Genomic DNA, 25,811 nt, shown 5'->3' with positions numbered 1-25,811 from the left:
TTCCCCACCACAAAGAAAAAAACATATTCTTGTATATCTTAATATTTGTATTTTTTCCCAATTCTTTAGATTTTTAATCCATCTAAAATTATGCACAGTATGAAATACAAATCTATTCTTTTTCAAATGGCTAGTGAATTTTTCCTGCATTGTTTACTGAAAAGTAAATCCTTTTCCACTGACTTAAAATGCCACTTTTCATATACTGAATTTCCATATAAACATGGTTATATTAGTCTATTTGTCTTTTATATCTGACATCACTGCTTTAATTTGAAAAGGGGTTCAACTTAAGCTTTTCTTTTCAGAAAACTTCCTATTGAACAATTCTATTATTTGACGCAGAATAAAAAAAGTGACATCTATGGAAATGATTCTTTGTAAGTTTGGGGTTTCTTTTCCTTATATCGGGACAAATAACTTTTTTAAGTAAAAATGAGTTATATGAGAAATAAAAAAGCCCCAAAATGGGAACTTTTAGAAAAAGTATTCCTTTTTTTCTTAAACAGCGATCATTAATAATAGAAACCAAGACCAAAGAAACAGAAATAAAACAAATAATCCAAAACCCACTGAGAGTTTGTGGCATTTAACAAGAAAAAAACACAAAATAATGAATAGTAATGTTTGAAAGAATTCACACAAGTCATCTGGGTCCCTTTCCCTGCCTTTGACCTAGTTAATCTAGTAAGAATCAGTTAAATTTCTTAAAAGGTTCACAGAAAATGCCCAGCACCTTCAACAATAGTTTTCATCAGGATCTTATGAGGCTGGAGGTTAATTATGACAACTAACAAATAATGTGTAATAAAATTACTCCCTTAGTCTCCTTTTTGGATAAGGAATATTTTTAATTTATCCTTTGCTTAGAGGAATTATTTTCCAGTATATTATGTTTTCCTCTTTGAAATAGTTTGTTGTACATTATTACAAAAGCATACTTTTTAATTTTCAGATAAAAAGAAAACATTGACAACACTGAACTAAAAATGAAAATACCACTTCTTTACCTTTAACTATTAGAACTGTTGGGACTATTTATAGGAAGAAAGTTAATACAGAGTTCAGCCACAAGAGGGAGCCAAAAAGACATGAATTTTGTGGTTGGTAGGCTCTGCTTATCCCTTTGGGATCAGTAAACTTTGAAAAGTAAATGTAGAGTGCAGCAGTAAAATAATGGACTGGTTCAAGTCAAGGAACTGGTGTCTCTGAGCATTTTTAATTTTTATTCAAACTTTCAAACTTGTAATTTTTTGAAAAGCTTTCCTTTATTTTTTCCATTTTAAAGTAAATGCATTTTAGGTATATACTTGTCAATAGCATAGCTAAATTTGTCACTTGAGAAAAATTTTAGATGCTGATTTAATGTTTCATAGCCACCCTAGTAACAAGACCCCTGGGATTCTTCATATTCACTGCCCCCCCATCCCAACTCAACCACAAATATAACTGGAAGATATATTTCAGGGTTTTTTTGTTTTTGTTTTTGTTTTTACTAGTTTCAAGCCTACAAACCTGGAGTCCAAATAAAGAAAGATATAAGTCTCTTAAAATTAATGTGAACTATGTGTTTATAATACACTGTGGACTCAAAAAAGTATATAGCTTATGTACCACTTTCTAAATAAACATACAAAAATTGAATAGTATACTCTATTTTATGGATCTTTGCCATCAACAGATAACATTATATTCATTTTTCATGCCTGAAATATTTCAGAAATATCTGCATAGGCTGAAACTAAGTGTTGAGTCCAATAAAAGCAGGTAACAGTCCTCCTCTAGTGTGGACTTTGCTCCCGAGGTTCAGTATTATTTCTTGGCAGGCAGGGCTCAGAGTAATTAGTAAATACACAACTGTGGCTCTTTTTTTGTAATTTAACATGATCTTGGCCTCAAATGAACTGATTCAGAAAAGACATGCCTCCAGGAACTTGTTCAGTTTTGTTCTAGCCCTTCTGTCAACTGGGCAATATTTACTATCATGAGAGATCAGCAATCCTGGGCAAAGGGACAAAGCACACACAGCACTTACACATCTTGTCCCACCAGGCCCTACTCAGGTCACTTTAGGTCATGTAATTGCACCACATGCATTATGTCAGGCTGCCTCTGAGCACTTTGGCTATTGCCTGAGTATGAGGGTGAATGTCAATAAGAACCAAAACCATATGATCAGTAGAAGCAGTAAGTCCTGCACCTGCACTGCAAATAGGAAATGCAAAATGGGTGGTGAGTGGGACTAAAGTTAGATGGATCGACAGAACTGAGATATGAGGACATCGTATCTGTCTGGCCAATACCCAGTGTTCCAGAAAGCCAATCAAGAATATTATCGTAAAGACACTGTAGTTTGAAAGTGCAATATATCGTTATTCTTAAGCAAATTTCTAAAAGGAATGTATGCTTTTAAAAGTCCTTAATATTAAAAATTGGGATTTATTTCCTGTTTTTATTCTAGGATACCCAAACCACCTAATTCAACAGTAGGGTAAGTATATACTTATATTTTCCTTCCCTGTTAGAATCAAGAAAGAAATATTGGCAATCCTCAGATAGTGTGAGGATAAATACACCTTTTCATGGAAGATTTTTTTTTTTTTTTTTTTTAGATTTTATTTATTTGACAGAGAGAGACACAGTGAGAGAGGGATCACTAGCGGGGGAGGAGGAGAGAAGAAGCAGGCTCCCCGCTGAGCAGGGAGCCCAATGTGGGGCTCAATCCCAGGATTCTGGGATCATGATCTGAGCTGAAGGCAAACGCTTAACGAATGAGCCACCCAGGTGCCCCTCACGAAAGATTTTTTAACATGGGAGAAGAGGCTGGTATTATATACTGCTAACCTTTTTTTAATAAACTTTTTAATTTAGTACAGTTTGAACTTACAGAATTACTTGAAAAATAGTATAGAACTCCTATATACCTCATACCCAGTGTCCCTATTAAGAACATCCTATATTAGTATGGTATATTTGTCATAATTCATGAGCCATTATTGATGCATTGCTATTAACTAAAATCCATACTTTACTCAGATTTTTTAACAAACAAAAATAACCTTTATAATATATACAAGATATTGAATAAAATCTTGTATTATACATAGACTGAAGACACACAGAGTCCATAGCTTGCAGGTCTTAGAGTAAAATATGTTTTGCTAAATCATTACCAGAAATAACTCAATACTATTAATTAGGAAACAGTTTCTAGAATCTGAGGGGAAAAAATTTCTGCCTTCATCCCAAATGATCATAATTAATCAGGGCCACTCCATGCCTTCCTAACTTCCTAACCTTTTATCCCTTCTTCACAAAGCCAAAATCCTAGCTACAGACAAAACCAAAAGGACCCAATAACTATGTATACACATTTTGCAAGCTTTCTATCAAGGGAACCAATCCCCAGGGGGGGAAAATGGCTTACGAAATTTTTGTGATTTTTTTGTAATTTAACATGATCTTGGCCTCAATCTCTACTTTCCGTTCATGTCTTTGTGATGAGAACAAGATACAATGAAAACCAATGTAATGGCCTTTGTCAGGAAGTCCTAACCAACATCAGATTAGTTGAAAATGGGGTCACCCTGCCCTGACCTCTGGGAGCATGCTAGCATTTATTTAGCTTGTTGAATGATCCTCTGATAAAGGTTAGAGATAAAGCAGTTAGCACAAGGCCTAGCATATAAATGCTTTACTGTTGTTGTTGTTGTAGATATTGTTGGGATTAACAGTATGTCAAGGCAATGTCCTCTGAGTATAATTCCTATTCATACAGTAGTTACAATGTCTCAGGACCTTCCACATTACCCACTGAGATATCTTTGTACAAATGTGACCATTTTACGAAACAGTCATACCACATTTCCTTAAACTTCATCAAGTCTGTGGGAAATAGCACTGGAAGTTTAAAAAATTTAATCCCTCATTGATTCCCCATTCCCACTAACTCATCCATCTTTGCTCAAACTGACACATACTAGGAAAAAATCCAAGAGAATCAGGACAAATCTTCTTCCCAGATAAGTAAGTTAATTAGCACATATTGAGACAATCATTACACTCTATTAACTCAGCCATTCTTTTCAATATGTTTTGTGACTAAATGTCTTTGACTGTTGGACAGTATTTGAACCCCAGCCTTTCTCATTTCATTCTCCACTGTCTCCGGGGTCTCTTTCTTGCCCAGGTCCCCGCTTCCTGACCACTTCACCTGCAGTCACCCAAGGCTCTGAATATCTAAGAACTTCCCCTAGAACATGGGCTTTTTACTAGACCTCAGTAAACTCCATCCTTTTCCTAACTTAGACTGGACATCCTCTCCATGAGCAAAAATGTGTTCATTCCTGTTTTATTCACACAAATAGTTTGCTCAAACTATAAATGATCACTTATTTTCAAGCCAATTTGTAAGGGGAAGTGAATTCAAGAGGGATAGTGAACTACAGAATCCACCAAATTAGACAATGGAAATATTTATTTAGAATAAATGGAAATTATTGTGTCTTCTATAAAATGAAGTGCAGCTGGCATTGCTTCACTCAAAGCAGTTACTAGGCTAGTGGTTTTATGATTACGAGGGACATCAGTCAGTTAGAATTGAGGAATGAAAGTCTTGATTCTATGTTCTCATGTCATCACAGAGTTGATGAGCTTGTGCCTCATACCAAGCATGTAATAGTTGATGTGGTGCTTTTTAAGCAAAGTAAATAAGTCAGAAAAGTGCTTAGTGATTCACAATAAGATGATGCTACACCCAAAGCAAAAATGTGTTCACCTGAGAATAGTTTGTGACAAGGGCAAGAAAATCAGCCACTTTACACAAAAACAGAAAAAACTAGCTGGCCTTGTGAATGACTTTTGCTTGGAGTCAACTTTTTCTCTTACAAATCAACCTTAACTTCTTGTGGTATCTAGGAGAGACCAGGAACTTGTTAAGAATCTTATATTGCTAGGTATTTCAGAGAGCCCACCAAGATGCCAAGGCTGCTGAATTCAGTACAGATTTGCATCAGTGAGCCAAGGAAGCAGTAAGGGCCCAAATCTGGGCCAGCTCTCACAATTTTTTTAACGCTCTGCTAGTTCTTTTAAGAACTCTGCTAGTTTTTCAAATCATAGGAAAATTATATCCCTGTGGGTTTTTTAACTTGTTTTTTTTCCATCAGCACACTAGCAATTTTCGGCTTTTTTATTTCTTTTTTTTTTTTTTTTTTTTAAGATTTTATTTATTTATTTGACAGGCAGAGATCACAAGTAGGCAGAGAGGCAGGCAGAGAGAGAGAGAGAGAGGAGGAAGCAGGCTCCCTGCTGAGCAGAGAGCCCAATGCGGGGCTCAATCCCAGGACCCTGGGATCATGACCTGAGCCGAAGGCAGAGGCTTAACCCACTGAGCCACCCAGGCGCCCCTCGGCTTTTTGATTTCTAAACAGTACTGCATGCATAAAGAGGCAGGATAGTTTGTTGATTGACTGCTTAAAAGAAACAGATGGCCTAGATTGAAAGTTCAATGCAAAATGATTAGAGATCACTCTGCATACTGAATGCCCAAAATGATCCCATAAAATAAAGTACTGGAATCCTCTTAAAACAAGTGGCAGGAATTGAAAAGCAACTGGAAATACTTCCTATAGTATTCTAAAAACTACAAATTTCATGTATCTTCTGCAATAGTCGTGAGAGTTAAACACCAATAAATAATTCAGTATTATTTACTTTAAAAATTAATTTGTCTAGCAAAATTAAGAAAATCTCATGTTTAGTGGAATATACTCCACCAGAAAGCTAACTCCCTGAGTCCAGGGACTTTGGCTCACTGTCATATCCCCAGAGATTAGAACAGTACCTGCCAGAAGAATCCCAATAAATACTTGATGATTAATTTTTTTCAATTGCACTTCTGTTTTGTTTGCTCAACTAAATCTCAGAGAAATCTGTTCCTCATATCCGATTGAACACCCATACCACACACACATCTCCCGTGGTGCCATGTTCCCGACGTTTACATCACCTAAGGATCTCTACACAGGCATTAAGGCCCGAAGCCAACAGCCATTTCCTCCCACTGTGCCAACGAAGGCTTATGGTACAACGATTTTGAAAACAAGAGGTAAATGTGATTTGATATCAGAACAGTATTGAGTCTTCTCATATTTGAATTGTATTCAATAATAAAATTAACTAAGTAGAGCAAAGGACTCAAGTCACAAAAGTGTGACCCACCAGTAGATTATGAAAGTTGTTCTTAACAGTGGCTGCACTTTAGAATTATCTGGGACCCTACCACAGACCAAGTACATCAGATTCTCTGCAGGTGCTCTTAACTTTTCTTCTTCATACAGAGCCTTCCATGGTAGAATCAGAAACCAAACATTGTAGCATTGTTTTTATTCTACCTGTATTTTCTATTTTCATTTCCTTTCCACTCTCTCTCATGGTTTACCTTTTCAAGATTTCACCCTAGTTCAGGTGATCAGCACAAGTATGATATGTGGATCAGATCATCAGGGTCTAGACATGAGTATAGCAGTTGTGATGAAACTGAAAGGCTGTCACTGAAATAACACTCGGAAGGAAATGGGAACAGTTTGTTTAGGTCCTCTTAACACCTTGGGGCATCTTCTTCAGATCCAAACCTTGGGGTCTTTCCAGATGTGTATTAGGATAGTAAGCCCATATACTAGTCATCAAGATTCCCCTACACTAGACACCTTAACACAAAGAAAAAAAACCTATGGAGAAAGACTGAACATACTAGAGAAGAGGTAATTGAAGGTAACAGAAAAGGTGCATGGTTGGCAGAGAAAGACATTTGTTGAATAAATTTAGGCTTTGAGGAAGGGAAGACCCAAGACCTGTCCTATAATGCAGTTCCTCTGTACATAAATATTGAGGTCCAAATGTTTACCATCATCAATATCGGCTTCAGTACCTCATTAGGACATAGTAACATTTTGAGAGACATAATAGTGGAGTGTTTAAGAGCTATGGAGTCAGACTACATGGATAGAATTCTAGCTCTGCCATGTACCATGGACCATAGCAAAGTTCCTCTTGGAGGACTTTAAAAAGATGAGTATTAAAAAAATGAGTATATTGTATGACCTTATAAATGACCTTTCCAAAAACTACTATTGCATTAGGTTTCCTACTCTTTTTTTTACAGTTACTTTAACTTTTCTCTAATAGAAATCAATAGTATATGGGTTAAGAGTGCAGGCCCTAGTACCACATTGCCTGAGTTTGAATTATTCAACTTACTAGCTGTGTGATCTTGGGCAAGCTGCTTATATCCTTTGTGCCTCAGTTTCATTTGTTAAAGTGGAAATAACAATACGTTCCTCATGCTAATGTGATAATAGATATAAAACATTTAGTACAGCACTGGTACATGGTAAATGTTCACTAAATGCCAACCTTCACTCTTATTACCCCTGAGGATGGATGTTAGAGCATTCTTTAATGCGGACTTATTACAGGATCAGTGGAGGCCATGCTGTGTTTCATAAAGTTTATCAAACCACCACTAATCCCTAAGAAGCTAGAGTCTTTAAAATGTTCTCTTGCAATAACTTTTTGGTAAGCAAGTACTAATTCTATGTCTTGATATTTGGTCAAAGAAAGCCCAAATCATGTGGTATAGAAATGTATTTGCCAAGCCTTCAGAGACCAGAAAGAGGATCCAGGAAAATTTTAACTTACTGGGTATCTACCCTAAAAATTCAAATGTAATGATCCAAAGGGGCACATGCCCCTGAATGCTTATAGCAACAATGTCCACAATAGCCAAACTATGGAAAGAACCTAGATGTCCATCAACAGATGAATGGATAAAGAAGATGTGGTAGATATGCACAATGGAATACTATGCAGCCATCACAAGAGATGAAATCTTGACATTTGCAATGACATGGATGGAACCAGAGGGTATTATGCTAAGCGAAATAAGTCAATCAGAGAAAGGCAATTACCATATGATCTCCCTGATATGAGGAATTTGAGAGGCAACGTTGGGGGTTTGGGGCGTCGGGAAGGAAAAAATGAAACAAGATGGGATCAAGAGGGAGAAAAACCATAAGAGAATCTTCAGCTCAGGAAATAAACTGAGGGTTGCTGGGTGGTGGGGGGTAGGGATAGGGTGGCTGGAATATGGACATTGGGGAGGGTATGTGGTATGGTGAGTGCTGTAAATTGTATAAGCCTGATGATTCACAGACCTGTACCCCTGGGGCTAATAATACATTATATGTTAATTTTAAAAAAAGTTAACAACTTACCTGGGAATCCCTTTCATTAATCAGAGAGGTGCAGTACAGGGCTCTCTTGTGCTGCTGGCCACACCTCAGGTTAGAGGCTCAGTCTCACTGTGTGTGGCCCGTGTGCTGCTCATTAAGAGGAGGAAGAATTCAAACAAAGCTATAACAGTAGCTAAAACGTGCACCTGCATTGTTCTCTACACCATCATCTCATTTCTCTTTATTGCTCCCCAAAACCCCATTCACAAAAAACTTTCTTGTATGTTCAGGATAACTGCGTTCTTCCTGAAAATTTCAGGTAATCCTTACAGATATGAACTGCTTGATCTCCCAATGGATTCAAAGAAGAAAGGCTTGATTTGGCCAGGCCAGGGTGTATACTATGATGTAAGTACCTTATAAAATGGGTGTTTAAAACAAAGTAAAAAATGTTTTTACTGTACACATTTATAAAAACCCAAAAGATGGATTCTTTTATTTTCTATCTGGTTAAAAAACTTGAGATTTTGACCATGATACACATTCTTTATTTTCTTAGCTGATTTCATATACTTTGGGCAGTTATATAATATTTCCATGATTCCAAAAAAAGGTTCCCCACTCAAAGAAGGTGGAAGGCTGCATTTCACTCACTGTGTACTCCCCAACTCTATTCTTATAATTCACAGCATATTAAGTAACTCCAAATATACAGAGTAAATGAAAATTTTTCAGGAAGATTTACAATTTATTGTTCCAAGCACTATATTTGTGTAGAATAAAAAATAAAACAGTGGCCACTGTGCATTGAGAAATTGCTACACACTAAGCACTTTGGATACAGTATATCACTTAGCCCTTACATGAACTCCAAAACTTAGTGTCATCATTCCCATTTCTGTGGCTCAGAGAGTTTGTGGATATCTTATAATCATAGAACTCAAGCTTGTCAGACTCCAGTCTCTGCTCTTAACCTCTGTACCAGGACTCCACGTAGATAGAAAGAAAAAATTTTAAATCATGAAGGAAAAGATCTACACATTTGAAAATTACAAGAGCTGACCAGTTAGTTTGTGAGAGGCAGTGCCAAGCATTCTCCATATATCATCCTCTTGCATCTAAGAATCCATGAAGTGGGCAAGAAATAATTATACAAGGCTAGAAACATTTGAATTTTATTTGAGGCGACGACTGTGGCAGGCTGGAGTGTGGTCCCTGCAGTGTCACACGGTCACCTCTGAAGGAAGCAATTTCGTGTCTGTTCTTTGTAAAGTTGTACATCAAGAAAAATTCTTAAAGAATCATCTATCTTACTGGACCTCTTTCATTCTTCCATGCAAACTGTGTATCAAAGCAACCTATAAATAGAAGTTTTTCTTGAGACTATTCTGTCATTACACGTTATAGCCCAGGTCTCCAGCTCTGTGCTCAGTTCTTTCTCTCAATCTCCCTCCCTTCGTCCTGCTCAGGAAAACGCTGCTGTCCCCATATCTTGCCCCTTTGCAACAATCTTGACTAGCTCCACTTTACTTAAGTGTAAATCCCAAGGCTTTAACTGAGCTCCAAAGACCCTTCAGAGTCTGGCCTTCCTTACTTCCTACAGCCTGGCTCAGCTCCCGGTCCCTGAACAGGCGGATGGCCATGACCCACTCCTGGAGTGCTCTCCTTTCAGGGTCCCTTGGCCTATCTCAGACTTGCTCATTCCTCAGGGCTCAGCATAACTCTGTTTCTGCTGCACATCAAAAAGTGAACCAGATCAGCAGACCTGTGTTCCAGTTATTCCTATTTCTGCCATTTGTTCTCTTGGTGATATAAGAAATACTGTTTCTCTTCTCTGAGCTTTCACTAGTAAAATGTACCTATATGATTTCAGTAAAATCTGTCCTATAAACTTCACAGGATATGAGGATATGAATGATATAAAAGCACTTTGAAAAATAGAAAGTGCTATAATTTATAAGCATTATTACTCCAATAGAAGTGATTTCTCCTTTCTGACTTTCTATAACTTATTTTTTTATTAAATATTTTATTTATTTATTCGACAGAGATCACAAGTAGGCAGAGAGGCAGGCAGAAGGTGGGTGGGGAGGAAGCAGGCTCCCTGCTGAGCAGAGAGCCTGATGCGGGGCTCGATCCTAGGACCCTGGGATCATGACCTGAGCCCAAGGCAGAGGCTCACCCACCGAGCCACCCAGGCACCCCTCTGTAACACTTATAGTAACCAGTAATTTTTCACATGTATTTCATATTTCAACTAAGTTATAAGCTCTTAAAAAATGGAATATTTTATAGGGTTCTCTGCTCAGCAGAGAGCCTGCTTCCCCTCTCTCTCTCTCTCTGCCTGCCTCTCTGCCTATTTGTGATCTCTCTCTCAAATAAATAAAACCTTAAAAAAATGGAATATTTTATAATATGTATATTTCCCATAGCACTTTGTATGTAAATATTTTTGACTGATTTATCTGACTCTTCTTCCAATGATTAATCTTTTCTTAATCTATTCTAATTTTGTTAACTTCTCAATTATTTTTCTGGTTTATCCCTAATTCTAATCAAGTTTTGCACTTTGCTGGACAAAAAAAATAAAATTAATACTGAGCTTGATGGGAGTATCTCATGACTCATTTTTCCCCCTTTAGGATAATACCTATACTTGTCCTCCCCTGCCTTTCACCGCTTCACTGGGGGAAGTGATCAACTTTATCTGCAATGTTCTATTTTTGTTAAAGGAGAATATTTTTATAGTATTTACCTTTCCTATTGCTTGAGCAGTGGTTCTCAACCTTGGCTGCACATTAGAATCACCTGGGGTGCTTTTAGAAATCCCAATTCTCAGGCTGTACTCTACTCACATCATAACTGATGTCATAATTATAATCGTCATTCTCTGAGGGTGGGAGGGAGGGGTAAGGACATGAGTAACTTAAGTCGTTCCAAAATATATCTCCTGGCTATAGAACAGAAAACCCCAGAAGCCATATTTTAGTGTTTCTATCCAAGCCAATAAGGCAACATGTGTAACATTTGGTAAAGAGTATACATTTTAAAGTGGTGCAGCTCCTGGCTCTAAAATTTATCAGTTGTATGGCCCTGAATAATACATTTAACCCTTTACTACCTCAGTTTCCTCATAGATAAAATAGCAATGGTAATGCACTCTACCTCATAGGGTTGTCTTGAGAATCAAATGCATGTAAGAGCACTCAGAACTATTAGTAGACAGAAAGCTTAGGGTTAAATGTTGCCTTCTGCTTCAGACTCAGCTCAGAGCCCAACACAGGGGCTCAAGCTCATGACCCTGAGATCATGACCTGAGCCAAAATTAAGAGTCAGACACTTAACCAACTGAGCCACCCAGTTGCCCCTTGTAATGACCTTTTCAGTAAGATGAGATATAATAACCACAGAGGTCAAGTGCCATAAACCTCTCTAACCAACAAACCGTTTTCAAAGCCTAACTGAGCCTGCTATCCAATTTTCCTTAACTGTAAATATTTGGAAAGACCTTTGGCTTCCTTTGGAAAGAGCATCCACTACTATCACCCCTACAGAGGATTGTGGTTTCCTGCTTGAACCACCTGCTATTTTTCTAATCTGAAGTGCCCATTCCCCTCCTAGAGATACATTCCTCATTCCTAGGACAGTTCTGTCTCTCCACAAGAACACCCATAATCCACACTCATCCTCAAATAACCACAATGATATGGCAAGGACACAGGTTCCTCCTTTAAAGATGTGTCATCAAATAACTGGCTGCCCACAGTTCACCTCCCATCACCACCAGGACCCTGGGCCCCACCCTCCCACCTGCTCATCTCCAGCAACAGCTAATGCATCCAGAATGGAAAATAAACTGGTAGGCGCTCTCTTCTCTACCCTGCAGGCTTCCCCGTTTATGGTCCCTCCACTCTTCCTCCTCCATCACAGGCAGACTTTCCCTCCATTGTGCAACTTCTTCTCCCTTCCACTTTCTTCCCAAGTCCTAGCTAGATACCAAAGGAAAGTATCTCTGTCAGTCTCTCATCTCTTATTTACACACACACTCTCTTGTGTTCTCTATTCATTTCATATATAAATGAAAAAAATTCTAATCACAACTTAATGTAAAATGATGCTGATATAAAAGAATTAAGTGAAACATGATCCACTAAGGAGCCAGGATACCCAGTACTAAACTCTCCAAAGGGCAAAGTGGTCTCCAAAATAAACCTGTTCTTATTACCCCTATTAAACCTGATTAAGTGCCATCATTCAAGACTAAGAACAAAAAACGATATTTAATTCCTTGGTTTTGTTAATGTGTTGTAATAGTATTAATTTCTGTTATTCTGTGGCAACTTATGGAGTTTGGGTCCTTACCACAGATGCCTGCATATAGTTGTGCACGTACCAGGTATTCAGTAAATGTTTATTAGGTGACTTATGAGTTAGACAGGCTTTATGGGCTACCGGGGAATGTAACTACAATTTATATGGCACCACTCCTCTGAAAATGTATTCCACAGTTAAAACAACTGACACCACTCCTTTGCAGACTGGAGTATCTGCCTAGCTACATAATATCTCAGGAACCGGAATTCCTTCCTGCTTTTGTACTTGTCTTGGGTATCAAACACAAACGTCACCCTGTGAATAGTACATTGGATCAACGAATTCCTATCGAGTGGAGGGATGATCACCAGCAGCCCCTCTCTTACCATCCTCTCAGAATACCATTGCCTTAACATACTGAAAATCGGCCAGCTCTCCACTCTCAAATATTCCTGACTCTTTTTTTTTTTAAGATTTTGTCAGAGAGAGAGAGTGTGTACAAGCAGGGATAGTGGTAGACAGAGGGAAAAGCAAGCTCCCCACTGTCCAAGGAGCCGGATGTGGGACTTGAACCAAGACCTGAGCCAAAGGCAGACACTTAACTGACTGAGCCATCTAGGTGTCCCTATTCCTGACTCTTTAAACTCTTTCCAAGACACCACAGGTTCCAATAAAATCTCACATCCCCTTCTTTCTTCCTCTGTACCCTTGCCTGCATTTCAGTAGATCATTACAGTTATTTAAACTAGATTAAGACACAGGATTAATCCAGCCCCTTGGAACAATATTTTTTAAAAAGTCCTTATTTCTAAGTTGCCTTTGCAAATCATGATAAAGAGAACAAAGAATGGGGCACCTGGGTGGCTCAGTCGTTAAGTGTCTGCCTTCGGCTCAGGTCATGATCCTAGGGTCCTAGGATGGAGCCCCATGTCGGACTCCCTGCTCAGTGGGGGTCTGCTTCTCCTTCTTCCTCTGCTCGCGGCTCCCCATGCTGTGCTCTCTCTCTTCGTCAAAAAAATAAAATATTTTAAAAGAGAGAGAGAGAACAAAGAATAAGCCACATATTTGTTAAAGGTTTATAGAGGTGATTACTTAATACTTGAAACAGTCTTCTGTCAAGTGCCTTTTACCATGACTATTCCATATATGGAAAATGGGAATCATTCCAACTTCAAAAGGTTGCTATAATCAGCATCATCCTTAGATCCAGAACTTTAGGAGGCCCCATGCCTTTTGGCCCAGCCTTAGCCTTCCTCTGGCAGTACCCCTCCCTATGGAACAGAATGTTTGTGGGTACAAGGGGATATATCTATCAAGAGCCCATGTTCCCCAGTCTCCCACCCCAGCCTGATGTTGGACTGAAGAAATCCTTGACAAAATGGCACTGACCCCAGTACTAGGGCCTTCATGGGGGTCTCTTCCTCAGGTCCATCCTCCCAAGGGTTGACACTGCTTCTAAGCTAGTATATACCTCTAGCTCAAAGGGGTGGCCAAGTGGTGGCTGTTTGCTGGAAGCAGAGGTAAAAGGCATAATGGAGCTTGAATCTAGGGCCAGGGTACCCTTATATTCAAGACACTTCATCATTTGGGATGGAATTGGGGGCAGGAAGAAAGCCGTAAGAGATGCTGAGGCCAAGAGCCACCGACTAGCTCTTTCTGAACTACCATATCCCAATACAGAATTAGGATGGTCAAAGAAGTCTAAATTTGAACGTGGTCTTCCAAGTTGTCATGAAGGTATTCTGTCAAGGTAGAAGAATGAAACACATTTTATTTCTTTAGCAGCTTATTTGCTTAATTTATAAATTAAGCTAGTTAGGCTGATGGAATGTGGGCTCTCACTATACTCTAGCCCTAAGACCTGCAAATGGTAAGGGTGGGCCTGTCAGGACAAATGCATAGTGTTCAAGAAAGTTAATTCAATACTTCCACCACCATCCATACCTTTGCTCTTACTATTCCTTGGGCCTCCCCATCTCTGCATGTCCTTAAAGGCCTATTTCTGTAAAATAACATAACATGGTCTCTTGTCTCCCTTCTTCTCTGCTCCTAGCTCTACTTCCCTATTCAGCTGGAATCAATCTCTTCCTCCTCTGAATTTACAAACAATTCTTACTTTTTTTTTTAACAAATACTTCTTTCTTAACCTCTTTTATAACAAAGAGTTACTTTTCATCTTATAGTCACTTATGTCCATGCCTTATCTCCCCTCTAGTCAATATTCCTAGATGACTTGTTTCTGATCCATCTTTGTTCCCTGCAACTACCTTGCCCATATAGGTACTCAGTAAATATTTATTGAGTGTCATCAATCTGAGAAAAAGTGAATTTCTAAAGAGCCAAAAAGACTACGATGAAACTCATTCATTTACTTTTATACCTCCTTTTGAAAATACAAAATAAAATCCATAGTAAACAGTTATGTCAACAGAATAAGAATTTTTATTTGAATTTGAGTGACTTAAACTTCATCAGAAATCAGTAAAATGGGGCACTGGATGGCTCAGTTGGTTAAGCATCAGACTCTTGATTTAGGCTCAGGCTGAATGAGCAGTGTCGAGCTCTGCCCTGGGCGTGGAGTCTGCTTAAGATTCTCTCTCTCTTTCCTCATCCCTGCCTCCCGTTCTCTTAAAAAAAAAAAATTAATATATCAAATGGTACCATTTCAGGCAAGGAAAGAGAAGTGGGAGGCACACAACTTTGGCTGTATTTAGCCAAAGGAGTACCTCAGAGCCTTTATATCTCTAACAAAATGTTACTGGAGGTAGAGTATTCCCAGGGACATTTCTCCAATGTACATTATCAGACAGAGTCCCTGCTAAAGCAAAAAAACTTTCAGAAAAGACCTCACCATTCCTTCGATAAAATATTGTATTTAACTCTAAATATGGTTAAGTTGAAGAATGTTAGTAATTAATGAAGGAAAAAAACAGTATCTGATTTCAGCTTGGAATTTCCTTTACCCTCCTTCCTGCTGACATGGTCAATCAGCCCTTATTCTACTAGATAACATTAATGACGATAAACTCTTATGTTCATGTTCTAGTTTCCTAAATGCGTTGAGAAAAACAAGCCTATATTCTACCCAAAACCTCCTAAAACCTTCGCTCCTAACACTTCTTTAAATTCGTGGGACCCTATTAGCTCTCTAAAAGAAGCCAACATACAAAGAAATCTTGAGAGGTCCCATTGGATCACTTCGTACACTCATGATTTTACAGGTATGCGTTTACTTTAATCCAAGTAAAAAGAACAAAATTAGAATATTTGAGAGATGCTGTTATATCTTATATAGCTTATATCTTCTTATATCTATATAACTTATATCTTCTAGTGTTTTTCCCTGTTTCTTAATCTAAGTACTAAAAGAAGTTAGGGTGGGTGGTAAGCTTCTCTTAGTGAGAAACAGGGAGGTAAAATTCATTTTTAATTTATTTGTTTTAATTATATTACAAAGGGAAATGGGTAAGTTTTTCTGTAAAAGGTCATTTAAGTGTCATCCTTCATTTACTCTAACAATGTAATAAGATGTGATGTTTCCATTAAGGTCTGGGGCCCATGAACCCCCTTGAACTGGATGATTACCATGAAAAGGAGGTAGCAGAGTTAACGGGACAGATAGGATTTGACCCAGAGCCTGTAAGTAATTGCAGTCAACTCTCAGTTATTTAGGGTGAAAGTATCCAGGTGTTAGGCTCCTACCACTTTTTCTTTGCTTCATGAGTCATGGTGACCAAGTTAGCAAAGGGATAATTTAACTCATCTTAGAAGTTAATTCTGAATTGAGTTGAACCAGTCTGAATACCCTTCCTTGTCCACTATTTCAAAAACAGGCAAGGTTTCTTTTCCTATTCACAGCACTGGTGTTTTATGTTTTCTTTTTTTAAACAGATTTTCTACTATACTATTCTTCTAAAATTTACAAAGGAGTCGGTTTACAAATGCTTACCCTTTAATGCGATTCTTAATAAATTCCATGCATCTTTATATTTTGTGTATCTTGTACAGTATCACTGCTTTTGAAGAGATAGGGCCTCTTCCTAATAACCACAATAATTGAGTTCGCTGAATTAAAATTGAAAGCAATAAATTCTCTGCCAATATTTTTTTTTAAGATTTTATTTATTTATTTATTTATTTGACAGAGAGAGAGATCACAAGTAGGCAGAGAGACAGACAGAGAGAGATGAGGAGAAGCAGGCTCTCCGCTGAGCAGAGAGCCCGATGCGGGACTCGATCCCAGGCCCCTGGGATCATGACCTGAGCCAAAGGCAGAGGCTTAACCCACTGAGCCACCCAGGCACCCCCTCTCTGCCAATATTAATACAGATTTTTTAATCAGTTATGTGAAATGACCTGAAAGAAATGATCAAGCCCTTAGTAACAGAAATTATCATCTGTTGATTTACTTGTATACATGAAATATAATGATGTAATAGTATACACATATATTGTTTTATTTAGGGCCTAGATTTTATCCTATAAAACTACATAGTTTTTAAAACAAAATTAGTATTTTCAAAGATATAAACTGTGGAAAGACCCACAAAAGGTAATTATAAGATATTTCAGTATGAACTCTTTTTAGACTGAACTCATTTATCTTACATTAGCTTCAGTTATTTCCCAAGGTGATAAAACCGAAACACCTGAAGTAGTTACACAGACTGTGCTTTATCATTCACTGAAGGGTTTTTTCCTTTATATTTCACTTGCAGGAGATATTCTCTAATACTAGAAAACACTATACATACACTGACATTGTCAAGCATGTTTAGCAGCTGTCCAGATTTCCACAGATTTGACCCTATAGGAAAGCAGCTTTATCATGTTTACAAAAAAATACATATATAATTATACAAAGGATGGTTGTCGAGTATATTATATGCAAAATTATTCTGCAATAAATCATCAACTAAATTTTTATTAATAACAAGATAAAATATGCCTAAAATAGTTAGTTTAAAAGTAAGTTTTAGTGAGTCTTGCTGGTTTCTAAAAGACAAATAACGGACTCTGGGAAAGCATGTTGTAGTGGTACAAAGTGTTGAAATATTTTGTTGTAGTAGAAAGAAATACAGATACTTAAAATTGCTTTTTGCATAAAAGGACACTGTAAAGTAGGATATGATACAACCTAGACTTTTTCCTTATCAAAATTTAACACAGTATTTCAAAGAGCTGGGGTTTCTTTTTTTCTTCATAGTATCTACTCAAACCTGATTGCCTAAAGGTTGTAACAGATCTGTTAATAACAGATGGAAATTCCTCCAACTCCAAGCAAATTAGGATCCAAGAAGACACTCCTAAATCCATTTTGTTTTCTAAATCCAAAATACAGTTTGTTACCATTCTCGTTTGTATTATCTCTGCTATCAATTCCATCCTCACCATCCATCCATTCTTTTTAAAATTTTCTTCAATATACTGTCACTAAAATTTTCAAACATATGGAAAGTTGAAATAATTTTGCAGTTAACATTGATCTACCCACCGTCTAGATTCTACCATTAGCATTTTACTAGACTTCTTTTATCACATAATCTATCCATCTTTCTATCCCTCCAACCATCCATCAATACACTTTATTATGTTTTACACATTTCAGAGTAAATTGCAGACAACAGGATACTTCAGCCTTAAATATTCAGCATGCGTATCATTAAACAGAGCTCAATTTATTGCAGTTTTTCTTTTAAGGCAAATACACATTCAATGAAATTGCACAGATTTTAAGTATACATTCAATGACTTTTGACAAATGCACATATTTTTGTAACCCAACCACTTAGGATATAATGAACATTACCATCATTCCAGGAAGTTTCCACATGCCCCTTCTTCATCAACTCCTCCCTCTTCCTCCTGTCCCCTCACCACAGACATCTATGAATAACCTTTTAAATACCCACACTACTTTTGCAGTTACCAGACATACTTCACAATATTGGTAAAACATCTCAAAAAGCACAGACATGAAAAGCTCCCCACAGATGAGTGTTTCTCTAAGCACAGCACATCACTGGCCTCAGCATTCACCCAAGATGCTTGTTAAAAAAGCAGATTCCTGAGCCCTACTGCAGAACCTCTGAATCACAATCTCAGAGGATCAAGCTTAGGAATGTCATTTTTCTCCCAGCTCCAAAGCTGGTTCTGATTCAACCAAGGTTTAAGAACGCCTGGACTGGCCAAATAAAGAAAGCTTTCACTGAGATTTAAATAACTGCACATAACTGTTACCATCATCTTTTCGGGATGGCAGAAGTCTTGCTCCTGAGATCCCTTCAATATCTCTGAAAGTTTGAAAGCAAAGACTTCCTACAGAGAGGAGTTTTTCTATAGCCAAGTAAAAATATCTGTCCCCTTTCCATATTAGTAGAAGAGAAAAACATGTGTTTATTATGGCACAAATGTCAATGTCTATAAATAAATAAGCAAACAAACATTGCATTATGCACTCCCACACCCACCCCGTGTTTACTCAGTGAAAATGGGTACGAATTTGACCTGCCACTTGTAGTGATAAACTTACAATGCCAGATTTATTAACTGATTTCCTCCTTTTTATCCCACCACTACAGCAAGAAAAATTCCATCCTGTTTTAAAACCTCCAAGGTCCTTGGAAGGACGAATTGCTCGACTGATTGAGAACCGACGTCCTCTGGAGGCTACTGTCCAGCAAAAACCACCTTCCTGTCCAGATTGTACCCCTAGAGTTTTGTGTACTTTTCATACCTTTATACCCAGTTCTACAGAAATGATGGCACTTCGTGATAACACACTGGCGGGAGCCACCCATAAAAAACAGGAAATTGAAGACAAGATTAAGCAAGAACAACACCTGCTATCTGCCTATGCATCCCCACCTGGTTACCCAACAAAAGGTCTGGCTAACATTTGTGACGTAAAAACGTTTCCAAAAATCACTGATACTAAAAAGATAGAAGATTTGTACTGGAGACAGCTGGCATTAAAACCCCAACATGTATCTTATTGTAACCCAAACCATTATATTCCATATGAGCGGTTTAAATCTGTCATACGTGACCAGTGTGGTATGTGTCAAAACTCTGTTAGCCTTAATAAGCCTAGTATTTTAGAAAGTAAACCAGACGTGGAAGCTTTTGACTTAGAACATTTTTTAAGTAAGCGAGAAGAACAGTTGTCCTTGGACATAGAAAACGATGAGGAAACAAGACCTGTTCTGGGTTGGATTCCCAGAGCTGGAGTGGCCAAGCCTCAGACTGACCTGCTGGAGCTTAAGAACAATTTTTCAAAAACTGGTGCACAAAAACGTTTCCATAAATCGATTCTACAAGACCATAAAGATCTCAGGGATAAGGAGCATTCAGGGATGAAACACCAATTCTATGGCCATAATTCCTATTATTTCTACAACTGAGATACTCATCCCTTCCTTTGGAACCCAGCTTCTTGCAAGGAAAGTAAAACTGTAACAGTTCTTCATGTTGTTGGATTCTGTTTTCTAGAAGAGCCATAATGATCTTGCTAATGAAGTTGATGTTTTCAGGAACTTAAGTTAGGATCTGGTCAGAGGAACCCAGAAAAGGAGATGTTCTTACTTCTTGAAAAGTTTAACAATTTCAATAAAATATTAGAACCAGAAAAATTTAAAGTCTTTAATCTCATTTTCAAATTATACTCCAAGGAAATTCTCCAAAATCTTGAAAAACAATGTGTATGGCAAAGTTTACCTCACTGTTTTACAAAAATGAGTATTTGAAATTTCTATGCCCAGTAACTGACAGATGTCTATACAACTATAGTACCTTAATAAATGTGAACCCTGTCCCTTTCTGTAAATATTTGTACAAAATAACACCAAATACAAAAGACAAAACTCGAATGCCCAGACATTGGAGTCTGCGAGACAGCTCTATAAATTACATTAACTTAGTAAGTTAAATATATGGGCCCTGTTTTTTTTTTAATGTAAACATGTGGACAAAATAAGTTGGTAGAAAAAATGAAACCGAAAATGCTTTGCACGCACACATTCAAAGCTAGATGTTTCTTTTCCTTTAGCTCCCTGACAGAGAAACATAATTGTTTCTTTTATGCAGGGAAAAAAATTGATTTTATTATGAAAATCTAACAATGGCTTTAATTAGTAACTGGTAAGTTCTAATTGTGGCAAGAAAGGATGGTGTCTTCGTCTGTTTGGGCTGCTAAAACAAAATTCCATAAACTAGGCATCTTACCAACAACACTTCCTTCTCACAGTTCTAGAGGGTGGGAAGTCCAAGGTCATAGCACTGGCAGATTTGGTGTCTGCTTCCTCACTGATGGCCATCTTCTCCCTGTAACCTCACAAGGTGGAAGGGGCAAGGGATTTCTCCAGGGCCTCTTTTTTAAGGGCACTAACCCTATTCATGAGGGATCCACCTTCATGAAATAATCACCTCCCAAAGGTCCTACCTCTTAATAAACTTTAGGAGTTAGGATTTTAACATATGAATTTTAGGGGGACATAAACATATACATCATAGCAGATGGCTTGATAGCATTACTCTAAAGCCATATATTTTTGGAAGGGGTCTACCAAGAGTTTGGCTAACCCTCAAATGCAAGTCAACTCATTTAATGTGCCAACAGGCATATTTTAGACATAGTTTATCAAGAAAAGTTCATAAAGAATTTCTAAGGAGTGTTTTGTTGAGATTTCATTTATTTTGTATGTTTCCTGACCATGTCACTTAATTATACCTCCTTTAAAACTATTCTGGATCAAAATTATGGAATTTTTTTTTTCAATCTCAGTTTTAGAGCACTTGTTATATTAGGTATTATGAGATGCAAAAAGTTACGTGATAAAAATAATATTGGAGAAAACTGAGGGCAACAAAACCATCACATTACTAATCACAGAATTCTCCACAGACTCTAATATGAAATATATCTGGGAATGTAAGGGGAAGGGAGTGATATACACATTTCTCAAATTAATTTGATCTTTTTATCATACAGGTTATTATCAGACTACAATTCTGAAAAACTCTGGAAGATGGGACTCTGCAGTATAGGAATTGGGGGTTTTAATTGCACATTTTCCCCTGGATTGCAGCCACACAGAACTGCATTAGAACTATGGGCATTCACTCTACCCACCTCTATGTGGGTATGTGTGAAGAGAGAAGGCTGTGTCACTCCTGCATAGAGGTGGGTAGAGTGAATGCCCATAGTCCTACCTCCTCAATACTCCTAAGAGGAGGTCAGACCTACTCCTAACTCTCTGGTTGTTAAGGCCTCACTAGGTAAACAGCGAATACCTATCCTCCCAAGTATGCTCATCATAAGCTCAACTATGATAAATATTTATGGAGACTTCCAGATTAAGGTATATTGAATCCATGCATCTATTCTTACTTACTCTAAAAAGCATATTAAAACTATGGCAAATTATTTTGGTTTTTTACTGTATTTTTTTGTTTGTTTTATCCTACACAAAAAAGTATAAACCAGCCTGGTCAGTATGGGGAATAGAGCCAAGACATTAGGAACATTCTGGAAAGGAGATAAATGAAAGATAGATCCTAACTGGCTGAAGACACTAAGAACTATGAACTGGCATTGGGGAAAACAACCTGATTTACACAGGCTCAAAAGGTTTAGGAAAGGTTTAGGAAATCAGTACTACTCCCAACACTTTAGGCGAGGTCAAGTCCAGTGTTACAGTGGCTCCCGCTGATAAACCCAACCAGAAGCCAGAGAGTAAGGAGGTGCATGTGATGTAGTCTTAGATTCCAATGTACTAAGGCAAAAAATGGTGGGAAATGGATGTAGACAGATAAGAAGAAAATAACCAGTACAATGTTCTTATAAATACCAACTCCTCAGTGCTGACAGGTACAGCCTCTTTCCACACCAGGCTACCAGAAAACTGACATACATCAACTCTCCAGGACAGAAAGAATTCACAGCTGAGGTTGAACAAGGCTACACACTGCCCTCTTATTCTCTTATTTTAGTTCTCATATTAAAAATGTCCTTTTCACGCTCTACTTCGTGCCACGTTTTTCACACTTTTGTATTTTTTGTTGGTAATTTTGCTGTTTAAGACGGTCCCCAAGTTTTCAGTGCTGAAGTGCTGTCTAATATCCCTAAGTGCAAGAAGTCTGGGATGTGCCTTACAGAGAAAATGTTTGTTAGATGTGCTCCATTCAGACATAAATTCTTAGACTTGACACCAAAAACGTGATACATAAAAGAAAGAACTGATGAAGGAGACTTCAGCAAAACTTAGAAATTTTGCTGTATGAAAGAGCCTGTTAAGAGGATGAAAACCTATGCTACAAATTGGGAGAAAGTATTTTGTACGCTACATACCTAACAAAGGACAAACATCCAGAATACAAGATTAAGAACAAAGCTTGCTATCTACCTATGCATCCCCACCTTGTTACCCAACAAAAGATCAAACATTTATGACATAAAAACATTTCCAAAAATCACAGATACTAAAAAGAAGGTCTGTACTGGAGAGAGCTGACATTAAAACCCCAACATAGAATACCTCACTGAAACCCAAACCATTACGTTCCCTCCAAGTGGTTTAAATCTGTCATACATGACCAGTGTACTATGTTTTTTTCGGATTTATATGCTGTAGTTGTTATGTATACATATATTTTTAAATATTAATATATACTTTCTACTATATTAAAACGGTCTGACAATAAAAAGGTTGCTTATGGAATATTGCTATGTTAAACTTTACTTAGAGGATGTTAAATCTTTAGAATTAAGGTTTCCCCCAGGGGAAGCCTCCATAGCTCAGCGGTTAGAGCACTGATCTTATAGAATTAAGGTTTCCCCCAGAAAAAGATTAATGGAAACATCAAATGCTTTTCAGACTTGAAAGCTGCTGTCTCAAAAAGTAGTTTACACAAACACTAAGTTTAAAAAAAAAAAAAACACTTTAGAACACAATGAATGCTTTTATTTTGGTATGCATCTATATCTCAGCATTTATTGGTCCTGAATAGAAAAGTGGAAAGATGCAGCAATTTGCCAGGAAGTCAAGCCCACCAATTTCAGGGATCTGCTGTGCAAACTGATTTCTTTCTTTCCTTCCTTTCTTTCTTTCTTTCTTTCTTTCTTTCTTTCTTTCTTTCTTTCTTTTTTTTTAAGATTTCATTTATTTATTTGACAGACAGAGATCACAAGTAGGCAGAGATACTTGGATTCTCCAGTCCCATTTGACACCTCAGATAGCTGTATCTCTGTTCAACAGTTCAACTGCAAACACAGCCAGAACCAAAACTCAGCTAAGCTGCTTCTACAGGAACTGTAAGATAGTAAATGTTTGCTTATCATACTATATGCAGTTTAATTCAATGATCATAATTTTTATTTCTACAAGTTAGCTTTGGCTTTTTTTAAAATCTGCCTGGTTGGGGTGCCTGGGTGACTCAATGGGTTAAGGGTCTGCCTTCTGCTCAGGTCATGATCCCAGGGTCCTGGGATGGAGCCCCGCATCAAGCTCTCTGCTCAGGGGAGCCTGCTTCTCCCTCTCCCTACTGCTCCTCCTGCTTGTACTCTTTTTCTGTCAAATAAAATCCTTAAAAAAAAAACAAAAACCTGCCTGGTTGTTTTTGATAGTCTCTTGTTCATTGCAAACGCTTCTGTTTTCTACTTTGTCTAAATGTTTTAAATATCATTTCATATTATACATTCAAAAGGTAAATAAAAATTATTTTGTTTATAAAGGAAAATGACACCATTTCTCTTGTTTCCCTCTTCTAATTTTTCCTGTGAAAATCAAAATGGCCGAAGTGCTCACTCTAGCCTTTAAGAATGTAAGACTCTCTAAGAGGTCTGGGCTTGATCCCTTGCAGTATGTAAATCCCTAGGAAGAGAGAACTTCTTCACCTTTAGGACCTTAACATAGGTAAAACTACTTGTTCTTTCAGAAAATAAATTTTATTATTCTTTTGGATGAGGATAACTAATTAAACAAATGGCCAATTCCTGAGTGAACTTAGGGTGAAAGACTGAAAAAAAAAAAAACTCAACCAAGAAGGATCTGGCCACAAACTGTGATGACAAGTCCTCCTACAGAAAACTGGTTACCATTAATCCAAGTAACAAGCAGTAATTGTGCTGCCAAAAGCAAATATTCTACTATTGATCCTAAAGCCTCATGTTTGTTACATGCTAGCTAAAAACAGCACGGCATAAAGGCATTATAATTAATTTAGCTGTATAAATTGTGAGATTTTATTCTGATGGGGTAGTTTCTTGTGGGCTACCTATATACAACCACTTCATTGTGTTTACTCAATAATGAACAAGTTTATTTTCGCAATATAGTGAAGTGAGGAAACATCCCTTTCTTGGTCATATTTTTACTTCTGCTATGATATCTAAGAATTCCAACTCCTACCGCCCTTTGTGGGTGTAATTTTGCTCTTTGTTGTTTTTCATAATGATCTTATGCTTGGCATTTCTTAAGCCTAAGAACCCAGGCTCTCAGGATTCCCACTGAGAATGGGAATCCTGAGAGCCTGGGTTAAAATACTCCTTTGCAGACTTATGTTTGCTTCTGCCAGCCACCAGAACACACTGCTTATCCAGAACTACCGTGTTAATTTTTCAGCTAGAGATTTCCCAGACCATGTGGGTAGAGTAAAATCAAACCCTAAAACTGCATGAGGGCTGACCTGCAGTTATGAATTCTCAGGGAATACTTTTCCCTTCCACCCAGTACCTAATGATGTGGAAAACAAAGACAGAAGAAAAATTATTAAATTTCCTTACTACCTACAGCCTATTGACAAGTCCTTGAAACAGGCAGAGTGACAGTCCTCTAGGGACTCAGCTGCCTCCATATTAATACTTTGCTAAGGGCAAAAGACATCCTAGTCTGACCCCCCCATCCTGTAAATCTACTTAACATATAAAAAATCCTTTAGAAATTTCCTTTATCTCTGGGCGCCTGGGTGGCACAGGTCAAGGTCCCAGGGTCCTGGGATCAAGACTTGCATCACATCATCACATCGGGCTCCTTGCTCAGCAGGAAGCCAGCTTCTTCCTCTCCCTCTCCCACTCCCCGTGCTTGTGTTCCCTCTCACGCGGTCTTTCTCTCTGTCAAAGAAATAAAATCTTGAAAGAAAGAAAGAAGGAAAGAAAGAAAGAAAGAAGGAAGGAAGGAAGGAAGGAAGAAAGAAAGAAAGAAAACGAAAGAAAGAAAGAAAGAAAGAAAGAAAGAAAGAAAGAAAGAAAGAAAGAAAGAAAGAAAGAAA

The 25,811-nt window shown here is 37.7% G+C and overlaps 1 protein-coding gene across 1 annotated transcript in view; it reads left to right on the top strand.

The window, feature by feature from the left end:
- The window catches only part of LOC116863188 (uncharacterized protein C7orf31-like), a 28,409-nt gene extending 8,350 nt beyond the window's left edge, over nucleotides 1-20,059 (top strand). Inside the window, exons 2-8 of the mRNA XM_032850681.1 lie at nucleotides 309-380; nucleotides 2,462-2,491; nucleotides 5,925-6,106; nucleotides 8,551-8,639; nucleotides 15,592-15,766; nucleotides 16,093-16,184; nucleotides 19,127-20,059. Coding sequence (XP_032706572.1) covers nucleotides 309-380; nucleotides 2,462-2,491; nucleotides 5,925-6,106; nucleotides 8,551-8,639; nucleotides 15,592-15,766; nucleotides 16,093-16,184; nucleotides 19,127-19,948 — 1,462 coding nt within the window. The 3' untranslated portion in view covers nucleotides 19,949-20,059. The remainder of the gene's footprint in view (nucleotides 1-308; nucleotides 381-2,461; nucleotides 2,492-5,924; nucleotides 6,107-8,550; nucleotides 8,640-15,591; nucleotides 15,767-16,092; nucleotides 16,185-19,126) is intronic.
- The last annotated feature ends 5,752 nt before the right edge of the window (nucleotides 20,060-25,811 follow it).

This window comes from Lontra canadensis, unplaced genomic scaffold, assembly GCF_010015895.1.
Source record: "Lontra canadensis isolate GAN:19392208 unplaced genomic scaffold, GSC_riverotter_1.0 scaffold663, whole genome shotgun sequence".
NCBI classification, from domain to species: Eukaryota; Metazoa; Chordata; class Mammalia; order Carnivora; family Mustelidae; genus Lontra; species Lontra canadensis.
Note: the sequence above shows the minus strand (reverse complement) of the source record. Positions and strands in the feature narration are given on the sequence as shown.